Here is a 24,346-nt window from a genome sequence, read left to right as displayed (position 1 = left end):
TCTCTCCCTCAACAGACTATTCGTTATCTGAGGCACCGAGCGGAATGCATAGACTCATAGTGACTTCATAGGGCTGAACAGAACTTTGTATTTTGTCTGAGCACAGGACAGGACCTAGGTGGTTAGTCTGAGACACAAACTCTCTGCCATGGAGAGAAAGAATATTCACTCAGAGTAACCTGACGGAAGAGGGTAGAACTGCCCCTGTGGGTTTCCAAGACTTTAACTCTTTATAGGAGTAGAAAGCCTCATCTTTCACACACACACCCCCCAGAGTGGCTGGTGGTTTTGAACTGCTGGCTTTGTGATTAGCAGCCCAATGCATACTCACGACCCCACTAGAATATAGTGTTAGTATAGCAGGTGCTCCGTAAGGATCCCTGTACGGTAAAAACGAATGAATCCAGACAAGCGCGGACAGGCTTCAGACAGGGTAGCGCATTACTGACAGCTCCTCCAATGGGGAAAAGCAGAGGTCTGCTCCCTGCGCGCTTGCATGGTACCACACGGCCACTGATTTCTCACAACGCTCCTTTTCCAGGATGGCTGGCAAAGGGCTGTCATGAGAACTCTGGAAGCGGCGGGATCGTCACCATCATTCCCATTTCTCAGAGGCTGAAACTCGTACGCCGGACGCCGGGCGGACTCGTAGCACAAAGACAGGAAGAGCGGGGCCGGGCGGCCCCCGGGGCACGGAAGCGTTCAGAGGCCTCGGGGCTCCTGGGCTTCCGGTCGCCGCCGCGCGGCCCGGGACTTCCCGGACGCGCGCGTCGACGTGAGCGCGCACGCAGGGCGGGGCGTGCGCGTGCGCAGGCGACGCGCAGACAGACGAGGCAGAGCCGCGGAACCGCCGCCAGGTCTGCTCTGGGTCTACGCCGCCCGCCGCGCCGCCCGCCCGCCCGCCCGCCGCCTCGCGTCCGCCGCCGCTGCCATGGGAGTGCAGGTGGAGACCATCTCCCCCGGAGACGGTGAGTAGCGCGCGGGGCGAGGCTGGGCGGCCGCGCGTCGCCGCGCGCCGCCGCTCAGCGAGCCCATGTCTCTGTCTCCCCAGGGCGCACCTTCCCGAAGCGCGGCCAGACCTGCGTGGTGCACTACACGGGTGAGTCGCGTGGGGGTCGCGGGCCGACACCCGGGAGCCGCCCGGCCTCCGCGGCCCGGGGGCCCGGGGCGTGGCGGCGGCGAGGCCCGCGTGGCCGGAGGCCGAGGCCTGGGCGGTGGCCGCGCTCCGGAGGGAGCAGCCTCAGGCCCGCGGAATCCCGGGCGGGCCGAGCGGCGCTTCCTGCCGGGGCGCGCTCGGCCTTTGTGCCCACTGCGCGGAGGGGGAAACCGAGGGTTGGCGAGGCGAAGTCGCTGGCCCAAGGTCACACGCTCTGGAATGGGCTGAGCCCCGGGCCAGAGATCCTTCAGAAGGATGTGTGCCATTTCTGCCCGGGTTGACAGCCTGGCCCTGCTTCCGGCCCTCCCTCCGGAGGGAGATAAAAAAGGGAGAGGTAGTTTCCGACTCTGCCGCGGGGCAGCCGGATTCGCCCCTTTTGCGCGGCGTGGGGTGGGGAAACTCCCACTTCGGAAGTCCTGGCTCTGGGGCGGCCTGATCTTGAAGGAAGTAGTGGAGCCTCTTACACACCCAAACCTCAGGGGTTCTGAGGGTCCAGTCGAGCTTGTAATCCAACACCCAACTCGCCTTAGCGGCACGCACTTTTCTCACCCCCCCCATTTTAAAGGTAACGAAATTGAAGGTACTTCAGGAGGGTGCCCAACCGCCGGCAAACCAGAGAACACTTTAGGACCACCCCCCACCTCCCCGCCAGAACACCTAGCCTGGTTGGTGCCTTAGGTCGTCCTTTATTCCCCTGCCCTTACAAGGTCTTCCTGGGGAGTGTGGGGGAAGGGAGAGAGGGTTGAAGCCGGCTGAGACTGCCTTGACTGGGGGTTGGTGGAGGTGGGGGAGGGACTGGTGAAGCCACTGTATTATGAATAACCTTCCCTCCCCCTTTCTCTTCCTTCCCACCTCTTCCTCCCCCTCCTCCTTCCTTTCACCGCCCCCCCCCTCCCAATCCCCTAGGATACGGAGGCCTAGAGCAGGTCTGCAGTGTTGATCAGGGTGTAAGCTCTGTCCTCTGCCAAGTCATAGGGGAGCCCTCTGTTACCAGTGAAACATAACGACTGCCCCACCCCCACCCGCGTCCTTTAGCTCTCCTGAGTAGAAATGAGAGCAAGGGACGAGGGTGTTAAGGCCTGGAACCTTTTCAAACGGGTAGCATTGCAACCTTTGGTAGAACAGCTTCCTCCCTGCGAAGGAAGCTGGAAGGTGGTTTGGACATTTAGTGTTAATAGCTGTCTTAGTGGGTCAGGGCCTAGGAGGACGAGTGAAGGAAATGCATCCATTTGGTCGCTTGTAGTCTGAATGGGAAGAGTAATCACTCCCCTTTTCCAAGACTGAACCAGCCAGAGCTGAGGCAGCGGCTCTAACGGGTCCACAGCCATTTGAGGGGACGCTTGGGGCTCCGGGAGGTAGCTCTGGCCCCAGGCCCCTCTGTAAGGCTCTAGGATGCATGGCCCTCCTGTGTGGCTCCCCCAGCGTCTGGGTGCAGCTGGCAGGCTTGGACTACCAGCATGTAGGCAGGCCACATTTCCCCGTGCCTCTTGGTGAAATGTCATGTCTGGAGACTTTCCCCAGGAGAGCAGATGGTCGTGGGACCCAGTACCCCACCAGGGCTTCCAGTGCCTCTGCTCCAAGTCTGTGCTTTCCTTGCGGGTGGCGCCCACCCACGCTTCCCAGAGCAGCAGCAGGGCCCTGGCATGCATTAGGACAAAAGCGTTCTTTTTTATTTTATTTTTGATAAGCCCTACAAAGACGCCTTAGCGAGAACCAGCTCTGCCTCATGCTCACAGAATAGGCTGTTCTCAGCGGGCGGGCGGCTTTGTTCCCACAGGTCTGTGCCACCAGCCTCCCAGGAAGAACCTGTTTGAGACCTGTGGGGGCGTGAGAGGAGTGGGTAGGCACTTAGAGAGCTCATCTGGAGCTGTGCAGGCTTTTAACTCTCTGGGAATAGAACTCATCTTGAGGTAACCTGATCATCAGGGAGGAGCTTCTGATGACCCAGGGAGGGCAGCCCAGGCAGGAAGCCCACACTGTTTCTAGGCTCTTGGGGGTAGTCGATGCTGACTGGACGAGACCCTATAGGGCCGGGTAGGACCCCCCCCTCCACCCGCCCCCCCCCCCCCCCCGTGGGTTTCTGCGACTGTAACTTGACTATAACTTCACGGAAGCAGAAAGTCTTGTCTTCCTCCTATGGAGCTGGTGCTGGGTTTGAACCGCCGACCTTGTGGTTAGTAACACAGTGCACACGCCACCAGAGCTCCTGTCTCCTCAGATGGAGGCGGTCACTCATGATGTCCTCTGCTTTCTCTTTGCTACCTTGTTGCCTAGCTAGTCGACTACAGCTCTACATTATTCTGCTTCTCCAACTGGGGGGTGATGGCAAGGCGCCTCATCTTTCCTCGCCCCCACCCAATTTCTGTGTCTCCTTTTAAGCAGTTGGCTCAGGTTGCTTGGCAGTGTCTGCACTTGAGTGTAACTTCTGGGAGGGGGAATCTGACCCAAAGCAGGGTCCGGTGAATACTCACGCCCTTTGGGGTTGGGGGGGCATGTCCACAAGATGAGCAGACGTAAGGTGGCCAAAATCGCGCCTTAGCCACCCGCACAGCAACCTGAGACACCAGGTGGTGGTTTAAGGGCAGCGGTGGCCTGGATGCTGTTCCCGGGCACTGCGTGGTGCCCTCCTTGACCTCCATGCGGGCCCCCTGCAGGGAAGTGAAAGCAGTGACCAAGCAGCACTCTCCAAGAAGCCGGCAGCAGGCACTGGGGTGGAAGGGAGTCGCTGGCAGCTCATGGCCCCTTCTCCAGTAGCTTTGTCATCTTTCCTGTTTGCAGCCACACAGTGCGCCTCGTGTCCCTCTTGTGCCAGAGCAACCTCGGTGGATGGAAGGCGTTTCTTTTGGTGATCCCCTTGAGAAATCACTTGGCACCTTGTCCTTAAGTTGGGTTGGAGTCACCCAGAGCCTCCCGGGTGTTTGAGGAAAGCCAGGGATCCTTCAACCATGTCTCCTTACAGTGGTCCTTACATGTGTCCTTACACCTGGACACTTTGACCCTGCCCTGGAGCCTGCCCCCTGTGCGCTCACCCCTCCCCACCGAGCCTCTTGCTCTTCGTTGGCCTCTGCCCCTTCTCTACTTGCTCTTATTCTTCCCCTGGTGTTTCATGGTTGGTTATCTGGTGTCTGGAAGGAGGCCCATCCCCCGCAGAGACCCCTCAGAGGGTCCTGGTGTGCAGATCTTGAGGCAGACAGGTGGTCAATGCTTAGGCAGGGCTGCAAACAGACGTTTTTCCTTTCTGCAGCCAAAGCTTGTTGAGCACCTGCAACACAGCTGGCACTGGGGGCCGTGGCAAGGTGCTAAACAAACCAAACAGACCCCATTGCCATTGGCTCAGTTCTGCTTCCCAGGCACCCAGTCTGGTGGGTCTGTCTCGGGTTTTCAGGCCTACAGTGTTGACAGAAACTGCTAGGGCAATTTCTCTGGCTGAGCAGCTGGTAAGTTCTCACGGTCAGCCTTTGGGGTAGCAGCCGGCTCACCACTGCATCACCTACCCAAGCGCAGATCCCCATCTGATGCATTCACCCCGAGCTAGGAGTTGAGCAGCTGGTGCAGGCACACCGCCTGCAGAGTGGAGAAATGAAAGCAGACTGAGGGCAGGGGTGGAGGTGGGCTGGGAGAGGCTTCTGACAAAGGGGCATCTCTCCCACTGGGAGAGAGCTCTGTGCCTCAGGGGAAGATTAAGGAGGGTGGGAGGAACCACAAATGCAAAGGCCCTGGGGCTGGGGTGCACTTTGTGTGCTGGGGAACAGGAGAGACACCTTGGTGACTAGAGAGGAGCTGAGTAAGCGGGTAGGTAGGTGGTTAGAGAAGAGGGGAGGGCGTGGCCTCGTAAGAACATTGACTTGGCCTCTAAGCGAGGTGAGAGTGACCAGGCAGAGGAGGCTCTCCGCTGACTTTGGTTTGGGGGAATAGCATGGGCGTCTGCTCAGACCAAACAAGTGGGGGAGGAGAATTAAACATCAGGCCAGTCAAAGAATGACTCCCACAACCTCAACCACCCCTCTGCAGCAGGCCCCTCTTTTGCCAGGGTCCATAATCCATTGCAGTGGCTACACAGGACTCACGGCATGGAGGTTTATAAGGTATGACAGGTCATGCCTCAGGATCGGAAACCACTCAGGATGTGGTTCTTCTGTCCACATGTCAGCGGGCACATGCCCCCTTGACCTCTGCCCTGCTTGGGCACCTATCACCAGGATCCTTTAGTGCTGATGAATGCTCATAAAGACACTAGGCTGCAAGCCAGCCCCCCACCCGAAGACACTTGGGTCTACTCTTCCGTGTCAGTGCCGCCCCTCTGCCCCTCCTGCCTTGCCCACACGGTGGTGTCGGCACACTTGACTCCTGGTGCGTTGTCTTTGTGGTGCCTGGGGAAGTCCCTGTTCAGGTTATGAGCTGGCTCACGCTAGGTATGCCCAGAAGGGTGGCAAACCCACTGAGTTTGAGTTAGGGTCCTCTACTCCTTATTTGCATGTTCCCATCTAGTCATTTTGTGGGAGTCAGGAGCTGTACTAAGTAGTTTCACCTCAGTGCTCACTAGATGCCTACTGGAAGATTACTGGATTTCTGGAGGGTCCCGTCCCCACCCCTCCACCCCCCACCCCCAGTGGTGGTGGTATTACTCCTAGTGTAAGGCTCCCTTGTGCTGTAATGTTTTGCAGAGAGAGAAAGGAGCTGAGCCTCTTGTCAGCCCTCCAGCTCTCTGGAGTGGCCCGAACTGGGCGTGCTGAGGCACGGTGAAACCCTGGAGCGGTGGCTTCAGGAGCGTGTGGGGAACAGGGAACTAGCCGCCTCGGAAGGAGAGATGGTCTCAATAAGGATTTCTCAGAATAGATGAGTACACTTACAGCGAGGAAAATGGCTCTTGTCAAATCTGGGGACGACAGAGCTCGTAGTTTGGTGGTTCGGATGGGATGGGTCTGTCTCTGTCTTCCTTAAGTCACTTTATTTAATGAGCTTTTGACATCTGGTCCCGCTCTGGGAAACTTGCTTCCCTTTGGAGTGTGATAGCCGCGAGTCGTTCAGGTGGCATCGTCCTGTCCCACAGGGAAGGGCGAGCAGAAGAGGCGAGCCTCCTGTGCATATGTGCCCCTCGGATCTTTTCAGAGGTACAGGAACAAAACAAATAGGGAGCTGTGAACACGCTGAGCCCACCACCTCAGTGCAGCGATGGCTGCCATCTGTACCCTTTGCCATTTCTGCCCTCCCCACTTGTGTGTGTCCATGTGTCCATGGCCATTAGAAGTTGCAGGCATGTTGCTTTTCCTCTCAGTCCGTGGGCACGCCCTGAGGCTGAGCTCAGTCTCCTTGCCACCCAGCCCCCTGCCATGGCGTCGTTGCTGGGGTGTGCTCAGTCTTTATGGGAACAAGCAGCCTTGTCTTTCTTCCTCAGCGCAGCGGTAATTTGAACTGCTGACCTTGCAGCTAACAAGCCAACACTGCTCCGACAGCACCACCGGAGCGCCTTCCTACCTGGCAGTGAAAATTTCAAGTAACGCCATAGATTCCAAGACCAGGTTCATGCCGACATGACCCAGCTCTCTAGAAAGTGACCTGTGCAGTTTGTGTTTAGAACAAAGCACTCTGACGAGGCTCACTAGGGACACACTTGATGTAGCACCTGGAGCCTTGAACCAGAAGGGTCCTCACGCTGCCCTTCATGACTGGTTTTCCTTCACACAGCAGGCTGCTTGTCTCCCCACGCTACAGCTGTCTCACCGTTTCTCGGGGTGTTGTTTACCCAGACCCCGTGCCTGACGCCCCGTAAACTGGAAGTTGTGTTTCCGATGCCATTGAGTGTGACTGTTTAATGCCCGATGCCACTTTCTTCCTCCTCGGGGTGCTGAATTTGATGGTTTCCTGTGGGTACCTGGTACGAGGTGCTGTTCACCCTACTGGCTCCTCCGCACCTGCAGATGTGCTCTCACTGGCCGTCACTGATAGACTGGCGTCAATCTTTTGTCGCCACTGCTCCACATGTGCCCAGAGAGGTGAGGACTGTTGAGTAGATATCCCCCATCACCCACCCCCCTGTGGGGGCAGGTCATTTTTATTCTGAACGTGGACTCATAAACGTTGTACTTGGCTTCAAAGTCGGTGCTAGTGTTCTTTTATGTGTGTATAGTTTTATTGAGCTATAGTGACGGAATCATCCACTCAGCGGTGTAGCCCTGTGATCGCCACCACGCTCGGCTTTGGAACGCTTCTTCCTTCTTGTGCCCCTGACTCGGAGAGGTCACTCGGTGCACCGATGGTTGCTGGTGTGAGAGGAGCCCACTGTAGCTGACTGCCATTGCCTTTGCCCTGTTCCCCTGGCTCCTTCCTCACCTCCGTGGTGGCGCTGCTCCGGGACAGCCCCAGCCATCTCTCCAGAGCGCCCTGGTTCCTCCCAGTGGGTCCCAGAGACTCACAGAAGCATCTTTATAGAGCATCATTTATTCACCATAAAACTTACCCAGTTACATGCAGGCTTTTGAACCTGGAACCTTTTGGTTGCCTACAGAATTTTTTTAAATGGTTATTTTTAAATGGTATGGCTAAAGGTTTATTAGATCTGAAAACCTGGAATCATCTGTCTGCCTGGACAGCGTCTCTAATGATAGTATTGTGCTCTACTGTCTCGTGCACGCGCCCCCACCACTGTCCTGGCTAGGGGGCGGGGGTTGATTCCTGTCTCTGCCCCACTCTTACTCCCTGAGGAACTGGACTGACTTCTGCGCCATTTCGCTTGGACAAGTACGGTAGCAGCACAGGAAGCGGGAGGAAGGGATGCCACCCGCTCGTCCACACTGCCGCCCCAGATGGCACTTCCTGTAGCCTTCCCTCCGGGGCTCAAACCACCCGGCTGGGCTTTGGTCTGTGCACATCGCCCTGCGACAGTCTCTGCCTGGGCCCCACCCCGTTGGCCTCCCTCCCCTTCACTGCCTGGTCTTCACCACATGGCAGCATACAGGACACCTCTCTGGCCCAGGCAGGTCCTCACGGTATAGGCAGACACCCTTGCTTCCCTACCCACGGGGCCTGCCCACCACCGGCTCGGCCCTTGTCCCTGCTGTCCTACACTCTGCTCGCACTCGACAGTATGTAGGTGCCAGGAGACCAGGCCCACCAGTGTGTTTCCGTCACGTTTGCACGAGTGACCTGTTGGGACCTAGCGTGAGAGTCCAGCCAGAGTGGGAAAAACACGCATTCCTGTGAGGGCTGGTGAAAAATTCTCCTTCCCAGGTGCCCTGGTATTCGAGTGGGAAAATACTTCACACCGTTCTGAATTTGCTCAGTCCTCACTGGCTCGTGCAACCTTGAGCACTCTGCTGCTTTTTTCACCCACTGCACTGGTCGGCACGCCCAAACGGCCCTGTGCTGCGTGGGCAAATGTGCCAGGAGCTGGGCCAGCGCCTCAGCCTGACCCTCGTTGCTTACTCCGGCGGGGTGGTTGGTTCCGGGGACGGTGCCTCTAGAGCAGCTCGCAGGGGCTCAGGAGAGAGGGCTCTTAACAAGAGAAGCTTTTTGTCCTCCGCCCCATGTGCGGAGCCCTGGAGCGGGGCAGGTGACTCTGACTTTTCTACCAGTAGTGACGGATGCGCTGTGTGTCAGGCCCCGGGCTGCCCTCACGTGGTCGTTAGGGTGAGTCTCTGGTTGCAGCCACTGCCAGCCTGTCTGGGTGAAGGTCTTCCTTCCTTCACTGACCCTCTACCAAGCCCATCTCCTTATCCAGGGACTGGTCTCCTGAGCAAGCGTCCAGGTGGACGAGACTTGGTCTCGCTTCTGCGGGGCCCCTGCATGTGCTATCCTCAAGACTGATGTGCTAGTTCTTCTGGCCGGTCCCATCTTCCGATGGAAGATGTCTAGACGTCACACGCACACCAGGGGTTGACAGACCGAGGCTTGGGGAAGGCACACCTGGTCCTCCGAGTGGCTGCGTTGCCTGCCGCAGGGCATCATGGGCTTTCTTGACTGGTGCTCCCCTCCGCTCTGACGGGGAGCCCAAGGGGCCTTCATTCACTCCGTCGTTTCCTCTGCATCGTGATGTTGTCTCGGTCCAGATGTGAGGGTCTTTGTCGTCTTTACATGGGGCTAATCCATACTGATGGCTGCAGTCTTTGCTCTTCATCTGTGAAGCCTTCTGAGCCTCCTGGCAAGTGGGCAGCCAGCCGGAAGGGTCATGTGCATGACACAACCTTGCCTGCTTGTCAGAGAGGAGGACTGAAGTGGAGAAGTGAACAGAACAGTCCCTGCCTGATGTAGGCCGCTCACCACAAGAGAGGCAGTTTAACACCGCCAGCTGCTCTGCCAGGGAAAAATGAGGCTTTCAACTCTGATACGGGTTACAGTCTGCAAAACCCACAGGGCCCATTCTACCCTGACCTATGGAGTCACCGTGCGTTTCGATGGCGATAAGTTTTGGTTTGGGGGTTTGCCCTCCTATGTCGTACCGCTTAGTGGGAGGGACACACAGACAACAAACAAGTACTAACGAGAGATTTGGACAGTGAGGGCAGAAGGATGAGCTAATGTCATTTCCAGTGATCTGAAGAAGCTAAGGGAGTGATCCTTGTGCCTATCTGAGCACAGCATTTGAGGGAATAGCAAGTGCAAAGGCCCTGGGGTGGGGGTGATCTGTCATGATGCGCGGTGTTGTGGGGTGACGCTGGAAATGGTCAGGCTTGGAGGACAGCTCTCGTGGGGCCTTGTAGACAGTGTTGAGAATTTTGGCTAGGTTTCTGAGGGAGTTGTGTTTGGGGGGGTTTGGAGCCCAGGAGTAATGGGATCTTTGTGTTTTAAAAGAATGTTCTTGTCATGTTTAGACCGAAGGAGATCAAGGACCGAAGAAGAGGGAGGCCATGGAGGGACTCATTACATGCCCCCAGGGGGTCATGGCCCCTCGGAACAGAGGGGTGGCTGACGCAGGTGGCGTGGTTTCTCTTCCGCACAACCCCGCTGCGGGGCAGATGGGAGATCCTGCTGCTCTTTGCTGGCCTGAGGCGCTGCCAGTGTTGCAGGAGTTGATTTCTGGAGCTCCCGAGAAGGGATCGTGCGCCTTCTCTGACACTCCTGGGTGAAAGGAGGTAGAGGTAGCCTGTGAGTGGAGGAGGCCTGTTGATTCCAGCTGTAGAAGGGTTGCGATGAAATGATTGGGACTCAGAATTGAGACTTCGCCTTGCTGTGGGGCTGGGGGGATGTGGCCAGCTTGTGATCGATAGCCTCTCTGCCCCTAGTGCCCAGGACCACACCCCAACATCGAGAGCCCCTGGGTTGGGGTTGGAGGATGGGAATCTGAGTTTCACAAGATAGGAATATGCCTCATGAGGAGCCAGAAACAGCTCCCTGAAAAATAATGGATCCTCCCACACCTGCCTCTTTTCTGGAGGTTATTGGAAAGCTTGGCAGCTCCTATTTGCCGTGGGCTTACTAGGTGCTGGGCAGCGTTTGCTGAGTTCTCCATTCCTGAGTGCAATTTGACTGTTAGGATCGTGTTACCAGGCAGGCAGGCAGGCAGCGCTAATGCTTAATGGGCAGCCCAGCCACAGAACCCAGGCCTTTAAACACTAGACCCTATTGCATTGTGATAGCTTTTATGTGGCCTCTCTTATTACTGAGGTGGTGTAATTCCCACCAAATAGGGCCATGCAAGTAAGGTGTGTGGAACCCAGGCAAGGGGTGGTGGTGGTCAGTTTTGCCATCCCCCTAGGCTTAAAAGAGAGCTAAATCTAGAGCAGGGAGGGTCCCCGTTACCACCAGGAAAGAACTAGGCGTGGAACGTGTCCTTTGGACCCTGGAGACAGCAGGAAACAGTTGCAAGTCAATGGGGGCAACAGGAACAGAAAACCAGTAAGAGGTGGTGTAGTGAGCTTCCTGGCCCATGGAGGGAAAAAACTGAGTACCTTGGGGCAGGAGGCTTGCTGGCAAAGTGGGGTGACTCCAGGCAGTTGGGGAGCTAGGCTCTGACCCTTGAAGCCTAGGCTCGCTGGAGCCTTTCTTTATCCAGGCTGGGAGTTGGGCCTCCCTGCAGGCACCACTGAAAAGCCATCCTGATGGAAGAATCGGGGTCTTCCTGGCCTTGAGTTGTGACCCATTACTTCCGTCCTCGGGGTATTGTCTGAGTGCTGTGTGCCCATTGCAGCAAGGTTGGGGAGAGGACAGCAGCCTGCCCTGGGTGTGGTAGGAGCCGGCCTTGGGTGGTGGATCTTGCTTCTCTCTCCCCTCCTGAGGTCAGGTGCCCCACCTGCCACCATGTTCATACCTGCATGTCCCAACTCTCTTCTGGGGAGTCCGAAAGAAGAAAGTGAAGCTGAAGATTGTGTCTATTGTACTATTTCTGTACAGCCCCTGTTAGTGCGTTTCCTTCTGTGTGCCCCCCTGTGGCAGTCGCCCCGTGTCTGGCAGAGCGGTGAAAAATGCATTCTCTTGGCGTTCTTTGCCCGGTAGGATCCTTCCTGGACTTCCCACATGGCCTTGGCCTTTGGGACTTTGCTTTGGTCAGAGAATTGAAAGGGATAAGAATTATTTCCAAAGGTGGGAAATGTGTCTGTACTCAGTTTGCGTTTCTAGAGAAAACAGGGAGTGGGCACTCGGCATGTGGTCCTGACCCCGTATTAGGGAGGCTGCAAATAGCCACAATCAGTCTTCTCCTTTACCACCTCGGTGCCAAGGACACGTGGGTAGTTGATAAGGTTATTATTACGGCGACATGGCTTCTCTAAACATTTGAATTCATATTCAAGCCTCAATCATTTGTTAAAGGGCCATGCTTTCCCTTTGCCGGTGGGGTTTTCCCTTTGCGCAAAAATGAATTTTGGTTTCTTTTCACAGTAGAGCAGGGCTGTCAAAATCATCTAAGTGGCCCATCAGAGTTTAATGTCTTGCTTCCACCCACGCCCCCACACACAGTTCACTAGTGATCATTGTTGGTGGTTGGTGATTTGCTTTTCCTGAGTCTTTCCAGAGAGCTAAGATCAAGGAATAACACCTTTTCTTACTCAGGCTCATATTTCATTGGTGTGTGTACTGCTTTACCACACTCTGTACGCGGTCCGGACACCGCTGGCAGAAATGGTTTGGGGAGCAGGCACAGCTTGTTCAGACGGACCCTGGGTAAGCATCGAGCTGGGCGGAACATCAGGCGGAGGCAGAGCAGCACAGTGGGATAGGAGAGAGCTTTTAGCAGCCTTGGGCGGGGGCTATTTCTGAGATCTTGGTGAGGCAGTCAGTGAAAGCGCAGGCAGTTAGTGAGCTTCTGTGTGTAATCAGAAGTGGGAAGGGACTGAGCTAAGGAAGCCATTAGGCCGAGGGCAGCACACTTGTGAGCCTGTTCCAAGTGGCTCCCAATGCCACTCTGCAGGATAATGGGCATCTGGCTGATGGGCTCCCCACTTCGACTCAGCCAGGGCACATTTTGTGGTCAAGACTCACCTGTGAATTGCAAGTAGAATTCTACATTCCCCCCAAGTATAAAGGGCAAAGGATATCCTTTTACTTAGAAGGTTTAGGATTGGGGGGGGGGGGGGTTCTGTTTTTTTGTTCTATTTCAGGTTTTATTTTTCCCATCATATTAAAAACCCCACTGCCATCAATTGATGCTGACTCATGGTGACCCTTAGGGCAGGGTAGAACTGCCCCTGTGGGTTTCTGAGACAAACTATGGGAGTAAAACGCCTCTCTCCCGAGGAGCTACTCATGTTTCAAGCTGCTGGGCTGTTTTATCTTAAAACTTCCAATCTTTTTGTCCCTCTTAAAAGCTCCTGCTTCCATGCCTCAGCAACTGAAAGCACCTGGTGAGTCATGGGCTTGAACTGCAAGTGAGTGGTTCTGTAACCCTCTCAGAGTTCATGCTCATCATCCATCTGCCCGAGAGTGTGGGATGCCTGCCTGCCGGGGAGCCCTGGGTGTGAGGAGGGGCCGGGGGGTTCTGGGGAGCAGGGTTTACCCTGTGGGTCCTGCTCCCCTGCCCTAGCGCTGCAGGAAGCCTGCCAGGGGACAGTCTGGAGGCTCTTCCCTCCTTACCCACTTCTTCCTTTGGGCCCTCCCACTCTGTTCCAAGGATTGGAGCCTGGTCGTTCCCCCCCAAGAACAGGTGAAAGGGGCATCGTCCACTCGGCAGCCGAGACAGCCCCTGCCCACAACCACCGCTCTTGCTCCTTTTATGGTCTTGGATTTTCAGCGGAAGACCCCATGGATTGCTACTTTTCTCCCCCTAGTCAGGGGCCGAGAGTAAAGGCCGCCTGCTGGGCTCACCCCTCTGCTTCTTCCGGCCATATAAGGAAGCAGGTCTAAATACGGAAGCCGCGGGCTTGTCCTGCTGGCTCTGAAACATCATGCAAGGGAAGCACGTCCAAAGCGCTCCCAGTGTGCTGGCATTGGGAGTGACAGGGTTCAGCTGGGTGGCACAGGGACATGGAACTCCGGCCAGGGCTGCATTCGGTCAGGAGAGACAGACATCAGTACTTGAAAGCGAGCACGTGGTATTCCACACCACGGTTCCAGGGCCGAGATGTAAAGTCAAAACGAAGTCCAACAGTCCGCCAAAAGCAGGTGATGCTGAGTGGCAGCTGTTGGGTCATAGCGGTGACACCTCCCTCGGTGGCTTCCTCTCAGAGCGCTTTTTCTAGGGAAGGACGCCCGTGACTGCCAGCCGACGACACTGTTCACCCCAGCAACTGCTGAGACGCCGGGCTCTCGCCTGCGCTACCTGTGCGAGCCTGACGCAGCCTGTTAGTACATCTCTACTTCGCTTCCTTTTTCTCCTCGAATTGAGCTTTTCAAGTCATTTGTTTTTGTCTCCGATAGTGGAAGCACATAGTGGGCCTTCTGCGTTTCAAGTAAACCGTTACAAGACGTTGGATACTTGTTTGGGGGCTGTTTGTACATTCCTTCCCGTCTCCCCTCCCCAAGCAATAGCCGGTCCGCTCTCTTGGAGCATAGGGTGGTTTACGTTTTCTAAGGGTTTGTGTAGGTGGAGGCGTGCACCGTGTCGTCTTTCTGCTTTCACTGGCCTGGCTTCTTTTCACTTGGCATAATTAGCTTGTGACTCATCCCTGATCTGAGTACCAGTGTTCCTTCCTTTCTGTGGCTGATGAGCACGCTCCTGCCTGTGTGAGCTGTCGTCCCGTTGTGTGGGATCCAGACCCTGGTTGATGGACGTCTGGGAGGTCCGGGGCTTGAGGTCATTACAGATTAGTCAGCCTGCTTTGTGTGGGGCAGGCTGTCGTTGCTCCTCCATAAAGAACGGGATGGAGTGGCAGGGTCGCCTGGGAGGAGTGGGTGTCAGTGAACTGTCGAGCTGATTTCCAGAGGGGTGGCTGCGGCTTGCATTTCCCCCAGCAGTGTCTGAGAATTCTGGGGCCCCACGCTCAGCCAGGCCAGGATATGGTCCCCCTTATTTTGAGTTTAGGCCACTCGCATCAAGAGGGGCAGTGGTGCGATTTCCAGTGAGGGTGAGTGTCCCGTCCCCCCACGGCCCCCACCTTACATTGGTTTGGTTATCACTGTCGAGTTGGGAGCTCTTGATACATTGTGGGTACAGGTTCTTTACCGGACACGTGCTCCGCCGCCAAGATTTTCTTGCGTCATGCCATGGCTTGTCTCTGTCTTCTCCGCAGTGGCTTTGGAAGCGCAGATGGCTTTGATCTGTCGAAGCTCGCTTTATCAGTTTGTTCTTCGGTGGGTCCTGATTTGGACTTTATAACTAAGCCCTCCCTCCCTGATCCATGGTCACAAGCATTCTGCTTTCTTCTGGAAGTTCGGTTTCGAGTGGTGTCGGCGGGTCCCGCCCGGTGTGTGCTTTTCCTTGGGTGGGTTTTCAGTTGCTCGCGCACAGGGTGCTTTTCACCATAGACTCCATCATTTTCCTTTCGGAAAGCTTAATCTGAGTCGCCGTGTTCTTTTCTAGGAGATCTTTGTCAGCTCTGAGGTGCCCTGGTCGCCCCGTGGATAAAGCACTCAATGCCAACCCCCAAGTCAGCCCTCCCCGGGGGGGCAGTGTGCTTTGCTAAGGAGGACCTCCCATTTTGGGTGCCCTGCGGGACGGTGTGCTCTGGAGCTGCCGTGAGTCAGTGTCAGCTTCCATGGCAGCCAGTGGAGTGGGTCTGGGGTTTGTTGCCATTTGGATTGGTCTCACCTGATGACTTAGAGTTTGATTTGTGGGCTGTGTTTTCTGGCCTCTCTGTCTGTCTGGTTGTCACGCATTCTGGATATCACCTTTTGGGGTGCTGGACATTATTGTACTTTACATTTTCTTAAGCTTGGTGAGAGGAAGAATTCCATTTACTTAGACATCGTTGGATCCCTTTGGGTCTTTCTGAACAGTGCTGAGTGATGGACTGATTATTCCCCGAGACCATAGCAAGTTTCCTGAGTGCCCGGCCCTCTGAATGCCGGCCACAGTACCCTTTAACCCTCTGTCTGGTTCTTTTCCGAGGACCCTCTGCTAACCATGCGGAGGCCAGAAATAGAATCAGGCTTTTCTAGATACACAGTGCATTTTCTCACATGTGGGCGACAGCCCATTAGTGCACCCTGACGTGATGCAGTGAGGTCAGCATTCATCTTGAAAGCGAGGCGGGCATCCCACTAGTAGCTATTGTTTCGTGAAACAGTGGTTTCATTGACGCACGTGGGCCCATGGACCGAGCCTGGTGTAACACACGGCTCTGCTTCCACCCACTCTCGAGAACCCCTGGGGTCTGGGCCTTGGGTTCCAGGCCTTTGTGGCAGCACCTCAGGGACGGGCCAGGAAGCTGTATCTCCCCCAGACAGAGGTGCTCAGCCAGAGAGAGACTGTGAAGATGGACGCAGAGCGAACAGTCTGCACATAGCTGCGGCCACGCTCGTCCCACAGTGTGGACTCGCTGCCCCGAAAGGCACCCCTCTAGCTCTCCAGGTGCTGTTGGCATTTGAGAATGCAGTCCAGAGAACGTAGTCTTTTATGCGCTAAGCTATCGCTTGATTTTACAGAGACTTCAGGAGGGAGTGGGCGTTGGGAGATTATCTCAAGGCAGGAGTTTCAGGGGTTTACCCAGCTCCCGGGCTCCAGAAACCCACATGAAGCTGAAATTCCATTCTGCGTTTTCCTGCTTTCCATTGGGATTCTTTCTTCTCTTTTTTTTTTTTTTTTAACATTTTATTAGGGACTCATACAACTGTTATCACAATCCATACATACATCAATTGTGTAAAGCACATCTGTACATTCTTTGCCCTCATCATTTTCAAAGCATTTGCTCTCCACTTAAGTCCTTGGCATCAGGTCCTCTTTCCACCCCCTCCCCGCTCCCCCTTCCCTCATGAGCCCTTGATAATTTATAAATTATTGTTTTGTCACATCCTGTCCTATCCGACATCTCTCTTCACCGCCTTTTCTGTTGTCCATCCCCCAGGGAGGAGGTCACATGCAGATCCCTGTAATCAGTTCCCTCTTTCCAAACCACTCTCCCTCTACCCTCCCAGTGTCGTCCCTCACACCCCTGGTCCTGAAGTATCATCCACCCTGGATTCCCTGTGCCTCCAGCTCCTATCTGCACCAGCGTATATCCTCTGGTCTAGCCAGACTTGCAAGGTAGAATTCAAATCATGATGGGGGGGGGGCAGGGGGGAGGAAGGAAGCATTTAGAAACTAGAGGAAAGCTGTATTCATCAGTGCTACTTCGCACCCTGACTGACTCATCTCCTCCCCTAGACCCCTCTGCAAGGGGATCTCCAGTGGCTGACAAATGGGCTTTGGGTCTCTACTCTGCACTTACCCCTTCCGTTGGGATTCTTCTGTGTGGGATCGGTTACCCCCTCCGATTCTGATTCAAGGAGCCCTGGTGGCACCACGGTGGAAGCTTTTGGCTACAAGAGGATAGGTTGGTGGTTCGAAACCCTCCCCATGGGAGAAAGATGAGGCAGTCTGCTTCAGTAGAGATGGACAGTCCCAAAACCCCTGAGAGCAGGTCTCTGTCCGACAGAGAAGGTTGCCTGGAGTCAGAGTCCACTGTCTGGTGGTGGAATGGGATCACTCCTGACTCTCCTTTCTCTGTGGCTGCAGGCAGTAGAGACCAGGCACAGAAAGGGTTGGTGGCCGCTGAACCAGGGTGGGAGAGAGGTCTGGAGGAAAGTACCTCCCCGTCTGCCAGGCGTCACAGCCTTCATCAGGGAGATCTCTTCCCAGTGCAGCAGACTGTTCCTGGAAGAAGACCACAGTGAACTTCCCAGTGGGGCTTGGGTCCCAAGTGGCCGAGGAGCCTGCTTCCAGTTCCTCCGGGGCCGGACTACTGCTCTCCAGCAGATGGGTGTTCAGTTAGAAGGGGAAGGGCCAGGGTGCTGGCTCTGGAGTCAGGAGCATCCGTGCTTCCGGGCTCCCCTCTGGGCTTGTTTTTGATTGTGACTTTTTCCAGCTAGTCTCTGCAGATTGTTGGGGCCCAGAAGCCAGGGGCACCCTTCTATTCTTGGGCCTTTCCCCAGGGGGCTTTCTCCCCTAAGCCTCATCTACCCTGCCTGCTCAGACCATGCCTAAAGAGCACAGACCAACCCAAACCCATTGCTATCAAGTCAGTTCTGACTCATAGCAACTCTGTGGAATAGGATAGAACTGCCCCTATGGGTCGCTGAGCCTTCGCTTTTTCCTGCAGACTGGCTGGTGGATTTGGACTGCCGTCTTCGACATTAGCCACCAGGGTTCCTGTGATGGGCACAGACCAGGGAGAGCTTACTTCTGGGTCTCAGTCTTCACCTGGGCTCGTAGTCTCCATGAGGCTAAAGCCTTTTGCTTGAGCTCTGCCCCACTGTGGGGAGGTTCTCAAGCCAGGGAACTGGTTTCCTTCTTTCTGTCTGGCCAGGGAAGGGCCTTTGATCTGGTGCTGTCCATGGCCTGCCTTCACCCTGAGCAGAGTTCACTCTGGGGGTTGGGGCCTGGGAATAAAGTAGAGCTTGAAATGGGGTCAGAGGCCAGGCGCTATGTGGAGATGGGAGACCTGGTCCTGTGGCCATTACTCACTTGAAAGCATGCTATTGCTCTGCCATTTGCTGTTTTCTTTTAATCATTTTATTATGGGCTCATACAACTCATCACAATACATACATACAACAATCATGTAAAGCACATTTGTACATTCATGACCCTCATCATTCTCAAGACATTTGCTCTCCAGTTAAGCCCCTGGCATCATTTCCTCATTCCCCCACCCCTGATTTGCTGTTTGTTTGTTTGTTTTTTAACCAGACAGTGATTGCAAATTCAGGGGAATGACTGAGCTAAATATGTACCCCAGCTTACCAGTTCTGGGGTCCCCATTCCTGGCTCTGCTCTGACTTAGGCCATAGCTAAGTCCCTGTTTCCCTTCTCTACCCCATTCCAGTCTCTAGGCAATACCAGCACCCACCCTGCCCCAGGACAGCAGCTCCTGTACCCGTGTGTGTGTGGTGGGGGGAGGGTGGTGCCCCCCCTCCCCCCCTGTTTCCTAGCTGGACAGACAGGCTGGTGGCTGGGTGCTCTCAACTGGCCTAGGGTTGCTCTTGTCTTCCATCTACAGAGTCTGACAGGGGGACCACCCTCCCCGGCGCCCTTCTCCAGTCTGGGGCTCGGGATGAGGATTTGTGGAGCTCCAGTGTCAGCTCACAGCTGACTGACGTTCTCAGAGGCCATTGCTGACAGGCCCTTCCAACAAGGGCAGGGAAGCTGCCCGTGTCTGTCGCTCTTGTGTCACTTTACCCTCTGGGACCTGTACCCCGGGAGCTCCCCGCTGGGGGGGAAATCACCACTGTGGTGGGTATGTGTGACTCGGGGGAGAAGCTGCTAAGCAGAGTGAGGGTCGTCAGCCGGTCTCTGGGTTTACTCACCACATCCCATGGGGGAGGAGCAGTGAAGCCTCCTGCTTCCCCCACTGTTCTCTGCAGCCCTCTGAGCTTTCCCTGGGGCAGTGTGGCATAAGATGAGCTGGTGCAGACACAGCAAGTCCTGTCATTCATTTCTTTGTCACACGTTAAAGCCAGCTGTCCCTTTGGGCTGGTCCTGCAGGAGTCTGGCACCTTGAGAGCCTACCACCCCCACTTTGTGCCCCAAGTGTTAGATTCACCACCAGATGCTGGCGACAGCTTCCCACACCTTGGTCTTACAGCCCCCAAAGTACGGAGTGGGTCTCCCCTCCCCTCCCTGCTCACCAACAGCATATGAGGGTCGCATCCAGAGCCACGGGGTGCGGGTCTACCCGCTGCTCATACAAGGTGAGGGGTGACTTGTTTATGACTCCCAGCAGCTGGGGGCGCTGGGAAAATGAGGGCAGCTCCCCACTGTACAGACCAGAGCAGACTGCCGCCTGCCTGTCCGCCCCTCTGATTTCATGGAGACCATCCAGGGGTCTGGGATTGGTTGGGGGGGCTTCCAGCTCCTCGGTAACCCCTTGAGGCGTAGGGGGTCAGTGGTTGGGGGCTCTGCTGCTCGTTTGTGTGGCACCGCCTGCCTTTGCTCCTTGTGACTACAGCGTCCCTCCTCCACAGGGATGCTGGAAGATGGGAAGAAATTTGACTCCTCCCGGGATAGAAACAAGCCCTTTAAGTTCATGCTGGGCAAGCAGGAGGTGATCCGAGGCTGGGAAGAAGGGGTCGCCCAGGTAAGTGCGTGTGCTTGTTTTCCCTTCTCCAGTGTCTGGTTCTGTGCTGTCAAAGCCAAGCCCTAGTGACTCGCCTTGTGTGGCTGTGTGTACCAAGCTTGGGCAGGTCTGGCCCCGTCCCCACAGGGAGGCACAGGCCTGTCTCCCCACAGCCCGCCAGCAGAGCCTGCTATTACACCCTTGGCTTTGGGACACCATGAACATGGCCTCTCCTTGTCATTCTAATTGACGCAGGTTTCCTGACCATGTTGTGTCTGACCTCTTCTGGGAGGTCTGACTAGAGGAGAAAGTCCTTTGGTTGGCCTGGCTTCTGCTTCCTGGCAGGCCCCTCCCCATTTCTGCGAACAGCTTTGTCTACCAACCCTACAGAATTCCCAGGAGACTCGGGGCTGGCAAATCTCAGTTGAAGTCTGTCCTTTTATCATTCCAGGAATATTTTTTTCTTGGTGCTGACCAGGTGCAGGGGGTGAGGTTCGCTTGAGACCCTGGGGCTTTGTAAGGAGGTCCAGCCTGATGGGTAGTCCGTCTCTCTCCCAAAGAGGGCTGGGGATGTCACTGAGATTGCGAGAGATTGCTGTCTGCCCTGCCCGTTTCCAGAATACACATTGATCCGATTCCTAGAAAATGTCACCGGTTTATCTCCAGGCAAACCTCGTCGCACAACTGGCAGGAGCTTCCTGCCATCCTGCTCACAGATGTTGGCTGACCGAGAAGGAAGGGCCTTTGCGGTGTTTACTTCCTCTGGAAACCTGGCCAGTCTTCTCTTTCTGTCCCTGCCCTGCCCCCCAAGCCACACCACCGCCCATCTTGGTGGCTCCCAGCAGTGCTGGGACAGTCGCTGTTACATGTTCCTGCTGCTCTCGCCCCAACAAACCTGCTTCTCAGCTCCATGCAGGCTTGGTCCCCTGGTCCAGGGCTGTGGGACAGTCACTGCTGCCCCCCAGTGAGACGTCGGGAGTAGCGTCCCCAGATGAAGCCAAGAAGAGGGTTCATCTTGATGTCACTGTGTGGGCTTCACAGGCTCACAGATGTGGAATTCACAAGGACTATTGGCAGCAAATGTCCGTTCTGACAGCATCCTGTGGGCATCTTCTCAGGTTAGGATATTCTGAGGTCTCTCAGGCAGTGGGTGGTCCTGTGTAACCACTCTCCAAACACTTAGCAAAATAAGCCAGCCCAATAGTCTACAAGTGGAATCATTTGACTCTGAATTGTGTCAGATCGGCCACATTGGCGCAGGGCAGAGACCTCTGCTTCCCCTGCCGGCTGTCCTTACCACCTGGGCCCCGGCATGCCCCGGTGTGTAGAGGGAGGAGGCAGAAACAAGGGTTCTGGATTGCCGTGGCAGTGTCTCTCTGCCTGGGGCTGAGCCAGAGTGCCCGTCTGGAGCCTACGAGAAATCAGCCATGAAAGCAGGGCGTGACTTAGAGAACCTGCTAGATATTTATCCTTGTTACAAAATGACAACACCTGCCAGTATATAAAAGAGTGAAAGCTGCCCCCCTCCCCCCACGGCATTGGACCCCTAGGACGGAGTTGAACTACCCCAAAGGCTCTCTCTTCTTTTTTTTAAATCATTTTATTGGGGGCTCATACAACTCTTACCACAATCCATCCATCCGTTGTGCCGAGCACAGGTGTACTTTCGTTGCCCCGTAGGCTTTCTAAGCCACATCTTTCTCCTGCGGAGCAGCAGAGCGGTTCAAACCGCCAACCTTTGGTTAGCAAGCCGAGTGCTTCAACCCTCCCATAACCTGGACTCCTCTGCTTTGCTATAGAAAGATTCCCTAGTAGCTATAGCATACTGTACACACTGCTGTGTGCCTCAGAGCAGTTTGAGCTTTTCTAGTTTCCTGAATAGAATTAGAGAAAAAACCGACCAGTAAACTACCCCCAAGTATTTGTTATTGGTAGGAGTTCGCATGGGCAGTGCAGTAGTTGAGTCACACCAAGTGCTGTTTTATGCGTGGTGCTCCTACTGAACAAAGTGTTGGTCCAGGAACGCCCTTTTCCAAGACACATGTAGAAGCCTCTGGCTGGGGTGGGCTGAGTGTGCGACAGCATGTTGGTGACCCGCCCGGTGTCCCGGGGCAGTTCCTAACTGCAATGCAGGGTCGTGGGGCTGGCGACAACCTCCCACGAACCACTGGTGCCTTTGCCAGAGCGTCCAGGTAGCAGCACCCCTTCTTACAGACGGTGAGGGCTCTCTGGCTGATTCTTTCTTCCTCGTTCTTTTCACAGATGAGCGTGGGTCAGAGAGCCAAACTGACCATCTCCCCAGACTATGCCTACGGTGCCACTGGGCACCCTGGCATCATCCCGCCAAACGCCACTCTGGTCTTTGACGTGGAGCTGCTGAAGCTGGAATGACAGCACTGGCCTCGCCTTAGCTCCCTGGACTTGGGTAAGGACGCGTCAGGCTGGAGGACTTGGCCCCCCTCGTGTTATGCCCAACGCTTGATGGCTCAGAGTGAGGACCACGTGTCCCGGCATCCTCCTTGACGGGTGCCATTTCGGTCGCATGATTAGTGCACACTGGTGGCAGGGCTTTCATGTGTTCTGCAGTGGATTTCGTGAGGCTGGGGCAGCTGACAGGCGCTGTTTTATGAAGTCTTTCTCCGTAGTGGACAAACTGACCAGGGGTGGGGCTATGGAGAAGGTAGACTAAATGTTTCGTGCCAACCTTGCCATTCTTTAAAAGTCAGCGTCCTGTTCCCAGAGGCTGGCGAGGCCCATCCCAGCAGAGACAGTATGACCTTGCTGGACAGCTTCCTCACGGGGACAGGCCCGCTGTTTGCCCGGAGAGCTGCCCCTTATCCGGACCTCCTTCCCCGTTCTCTGAGAGCCCAGTCAGTCTTTTGGGAGTGATCCTGGTTTGGGATTGGTTTCTGTAAGCCTAGTGGGTGGGAGAGGTGAGCGTCCCCGAGTTGGGCGGAAGGGTCTGGAGGGAAAACGCAAAGGCAGACCCAGTGACTGCACAGACAGACACTGCAGACATCGCTCTGAGTCTGCATTCAGCGTGGCGGATACAAGCTCACCTGTGCAGTAGACTCACCTGGGAAGCTTCCTAAACCTCTCCAGCGGTGCCCCGGCCACCCTGTAGGCCAGCTCATCCGGCAGGACCCCCCATTGCTGGGGTGTTTCCCACTTCCCAGGTGATGGCACGCTATAGCCATGTTGACCATCCAGTCCTGGGCGGTCTTCCTGCAGCAAGGTCAACTTCACTGTAAGCTGAAATACGGAAGACCAGTGTAAGCCGGAGGAGGGCTCCTTACCTGAGAGCCAGCCTATGCACTGTCCGGGCCTCCGTAACACCCCTCAGCTGTCCTGGGGGGTCAGAGAAGCCGTGGCTCTCCCCGCTGCACAGACACGCTGCCGACACACAGTTCTGAGCTGCCGCAACTCACACGCTTCCTGTCCCCACAGATCTGCCACGGAGGGACCTGGCGCCTCCAGACGCACGCACGTGACTCCAAATGGAGCTTCCCCTGACGTTCGTTCCACTACACTCTTGTATAAACATCTACCCCGACTGAATGCGTTCTGTCACTCAGCTTTGCTTCCGACACCTCCGTTTCCTCTCCCCTCTCGTATGGATGTTGACTTCCAACTGTTTGCCACCGACCTCCGGTTACTCGTTTTATTTTGTTCTGGTTTTAGGGAGAAGATTCAATTTCTGTCCTTTGGATCTCAGTTTCCGATTAAGCATACGATCCAGTATTAACAGCACAAAGGGTTAACTTTAGGAATGGGGGGGTTTGCAAGGAACTTATTATTTTTTTCCAGTTTTGTTCTTTGGAGGAAATTTTTATTGTCTATTAAACATTCTTGCTGCTGCGCTGCATAGCCATAGCAGATGGGAGGCATCGTTGAGGGCTGTGATGTTCTCCAAGCGGAGAGCAAGCCTTGGGTTGAATTAAGAGCCCTCCTCAGAAATGATGTGGGGAGGTGAAGAGCCTCTGCCTCCACTACCCCCACTCCCCTGTCCCCACCCCCCAACCAGCTGCCTTTCAAAGCAGATCGTTCTCCCTGTGGTGTTGGACACTACAGGTATCTGTTCCCGGGCCAGCAGGGACCTCTGAAGCCTTCTTTGTGGCCTGGCTTGTATTTTAACTTGTTATTTTATTTTATTTTATTGGCCATCCTGTGGTTTTTCTAATGGATTTTTAGGACTTTTGTAATCTCGTAGCTACCGAAGCTCTGCCACTTCCTAAATTTTAAGAACTTTAATTGAACGTTTAAATGAAGGTGCTGTTTGTAGACACTTAGCCGCCCACTGAAAGCCCAGTCGTCATGACAACCCATGAGTGTTCTCTTAAGAAAAGGATGCTGGTCATCGCAGCGTCGGCACCTCCTGTTTCTGGATGCTCAGCTATCCCCCACCCTCACCCCTTTGCTGTCCTGTGTAGTGATTTGGTGAGAAGTTACCGCCCACCACCCCTCGTCTCTGCACCATGTGACTTTCGAGTTTTATTACTGCAATAAAAGTGCTTTATGCTGGCTTTTCTCAGGTCTGTGTCCTGGTGGTTACTTTCAAGTTGTGTCTTACTCCGACACCCCACACCCACACCCCCAGCCATTTGGTGCTTACCAGGTGGGATAGTGC

At 55.3% G+C, this 24,346-nt stretch overlaps 1 protein-coding gene across 1 annotated transcript; it reads left to right on the top strand.

Annotated features, from left to right (window-relative positions):
- Positions 1–824: 824 nt before the first annotated feature.
- On the top strand, positions 825–24,250 carry FKBP1A (FKBP prolyl isomerase 1A). Its single transcript, XM_075563869.1, has 5 exons — positions 825–968; positions 1,052–1,099; positions 19,628–19,740; positions 21,982–22,144; positions 23,167–24,250. The coding sequence occupies exons 1-4, from the start codon at positions 932–934 to the stop codon at positions 22,108–22,110; spliced, it is 327 nt and encodes a 108-aa protein (XP_075419984.1). The 5' UTR covers positions 825–931; the 3' UTR covers positions 22,111–22,144; positions 23,167–24,250.
- Positions 24,251–24,346: the final 96 nt, after the last annotated feature.

The sequence above is a fragment of the Tenrec ecaudatus genome, chromosome 12 (genome assembly GCF_050624435.1).
Source record: "Tenrec ecaudatus isolate mTenEca1 chromosome 12, mTenEca1.hap1, whole genome shotgun sequence".
In the NCBI taxonomy this organism is placed as follows: Eukaryota; Metazoa; Chordata; class Mammalia; order Afrosoricida; family Tenrecidae; genus Tenrec; species Tenrec ecaudatus.
Note: the sequence above shows the minus strand (reverse complement) of the source record. Positions and strands in the feature narration are given on the sequence as shown.

Bases quoted from the DNA above. Each gene is read 5' to 3' on its own strand.
- FKBP1A (XM_075563869.1), top strand. From the start codon at position 932: ATGGGAGTGCAGGTGGAGACCATCTCCCCCGGAGACG. The intron at 969-1,051 runs GTGAGTAGCGCG...CTGTCTCCCCAG, and splicing joins GACCATCTCCCCCGGAGACG to GGCGCACCTTCCCGAAGCGC. The intron at 1,100-19,627 runs GTGAGTCGCGTG...CCTCCTCCACAG, and splicing joins CTGCGTGGTGCACTACACGG to GGATGCTGGAAGATGGGAAG.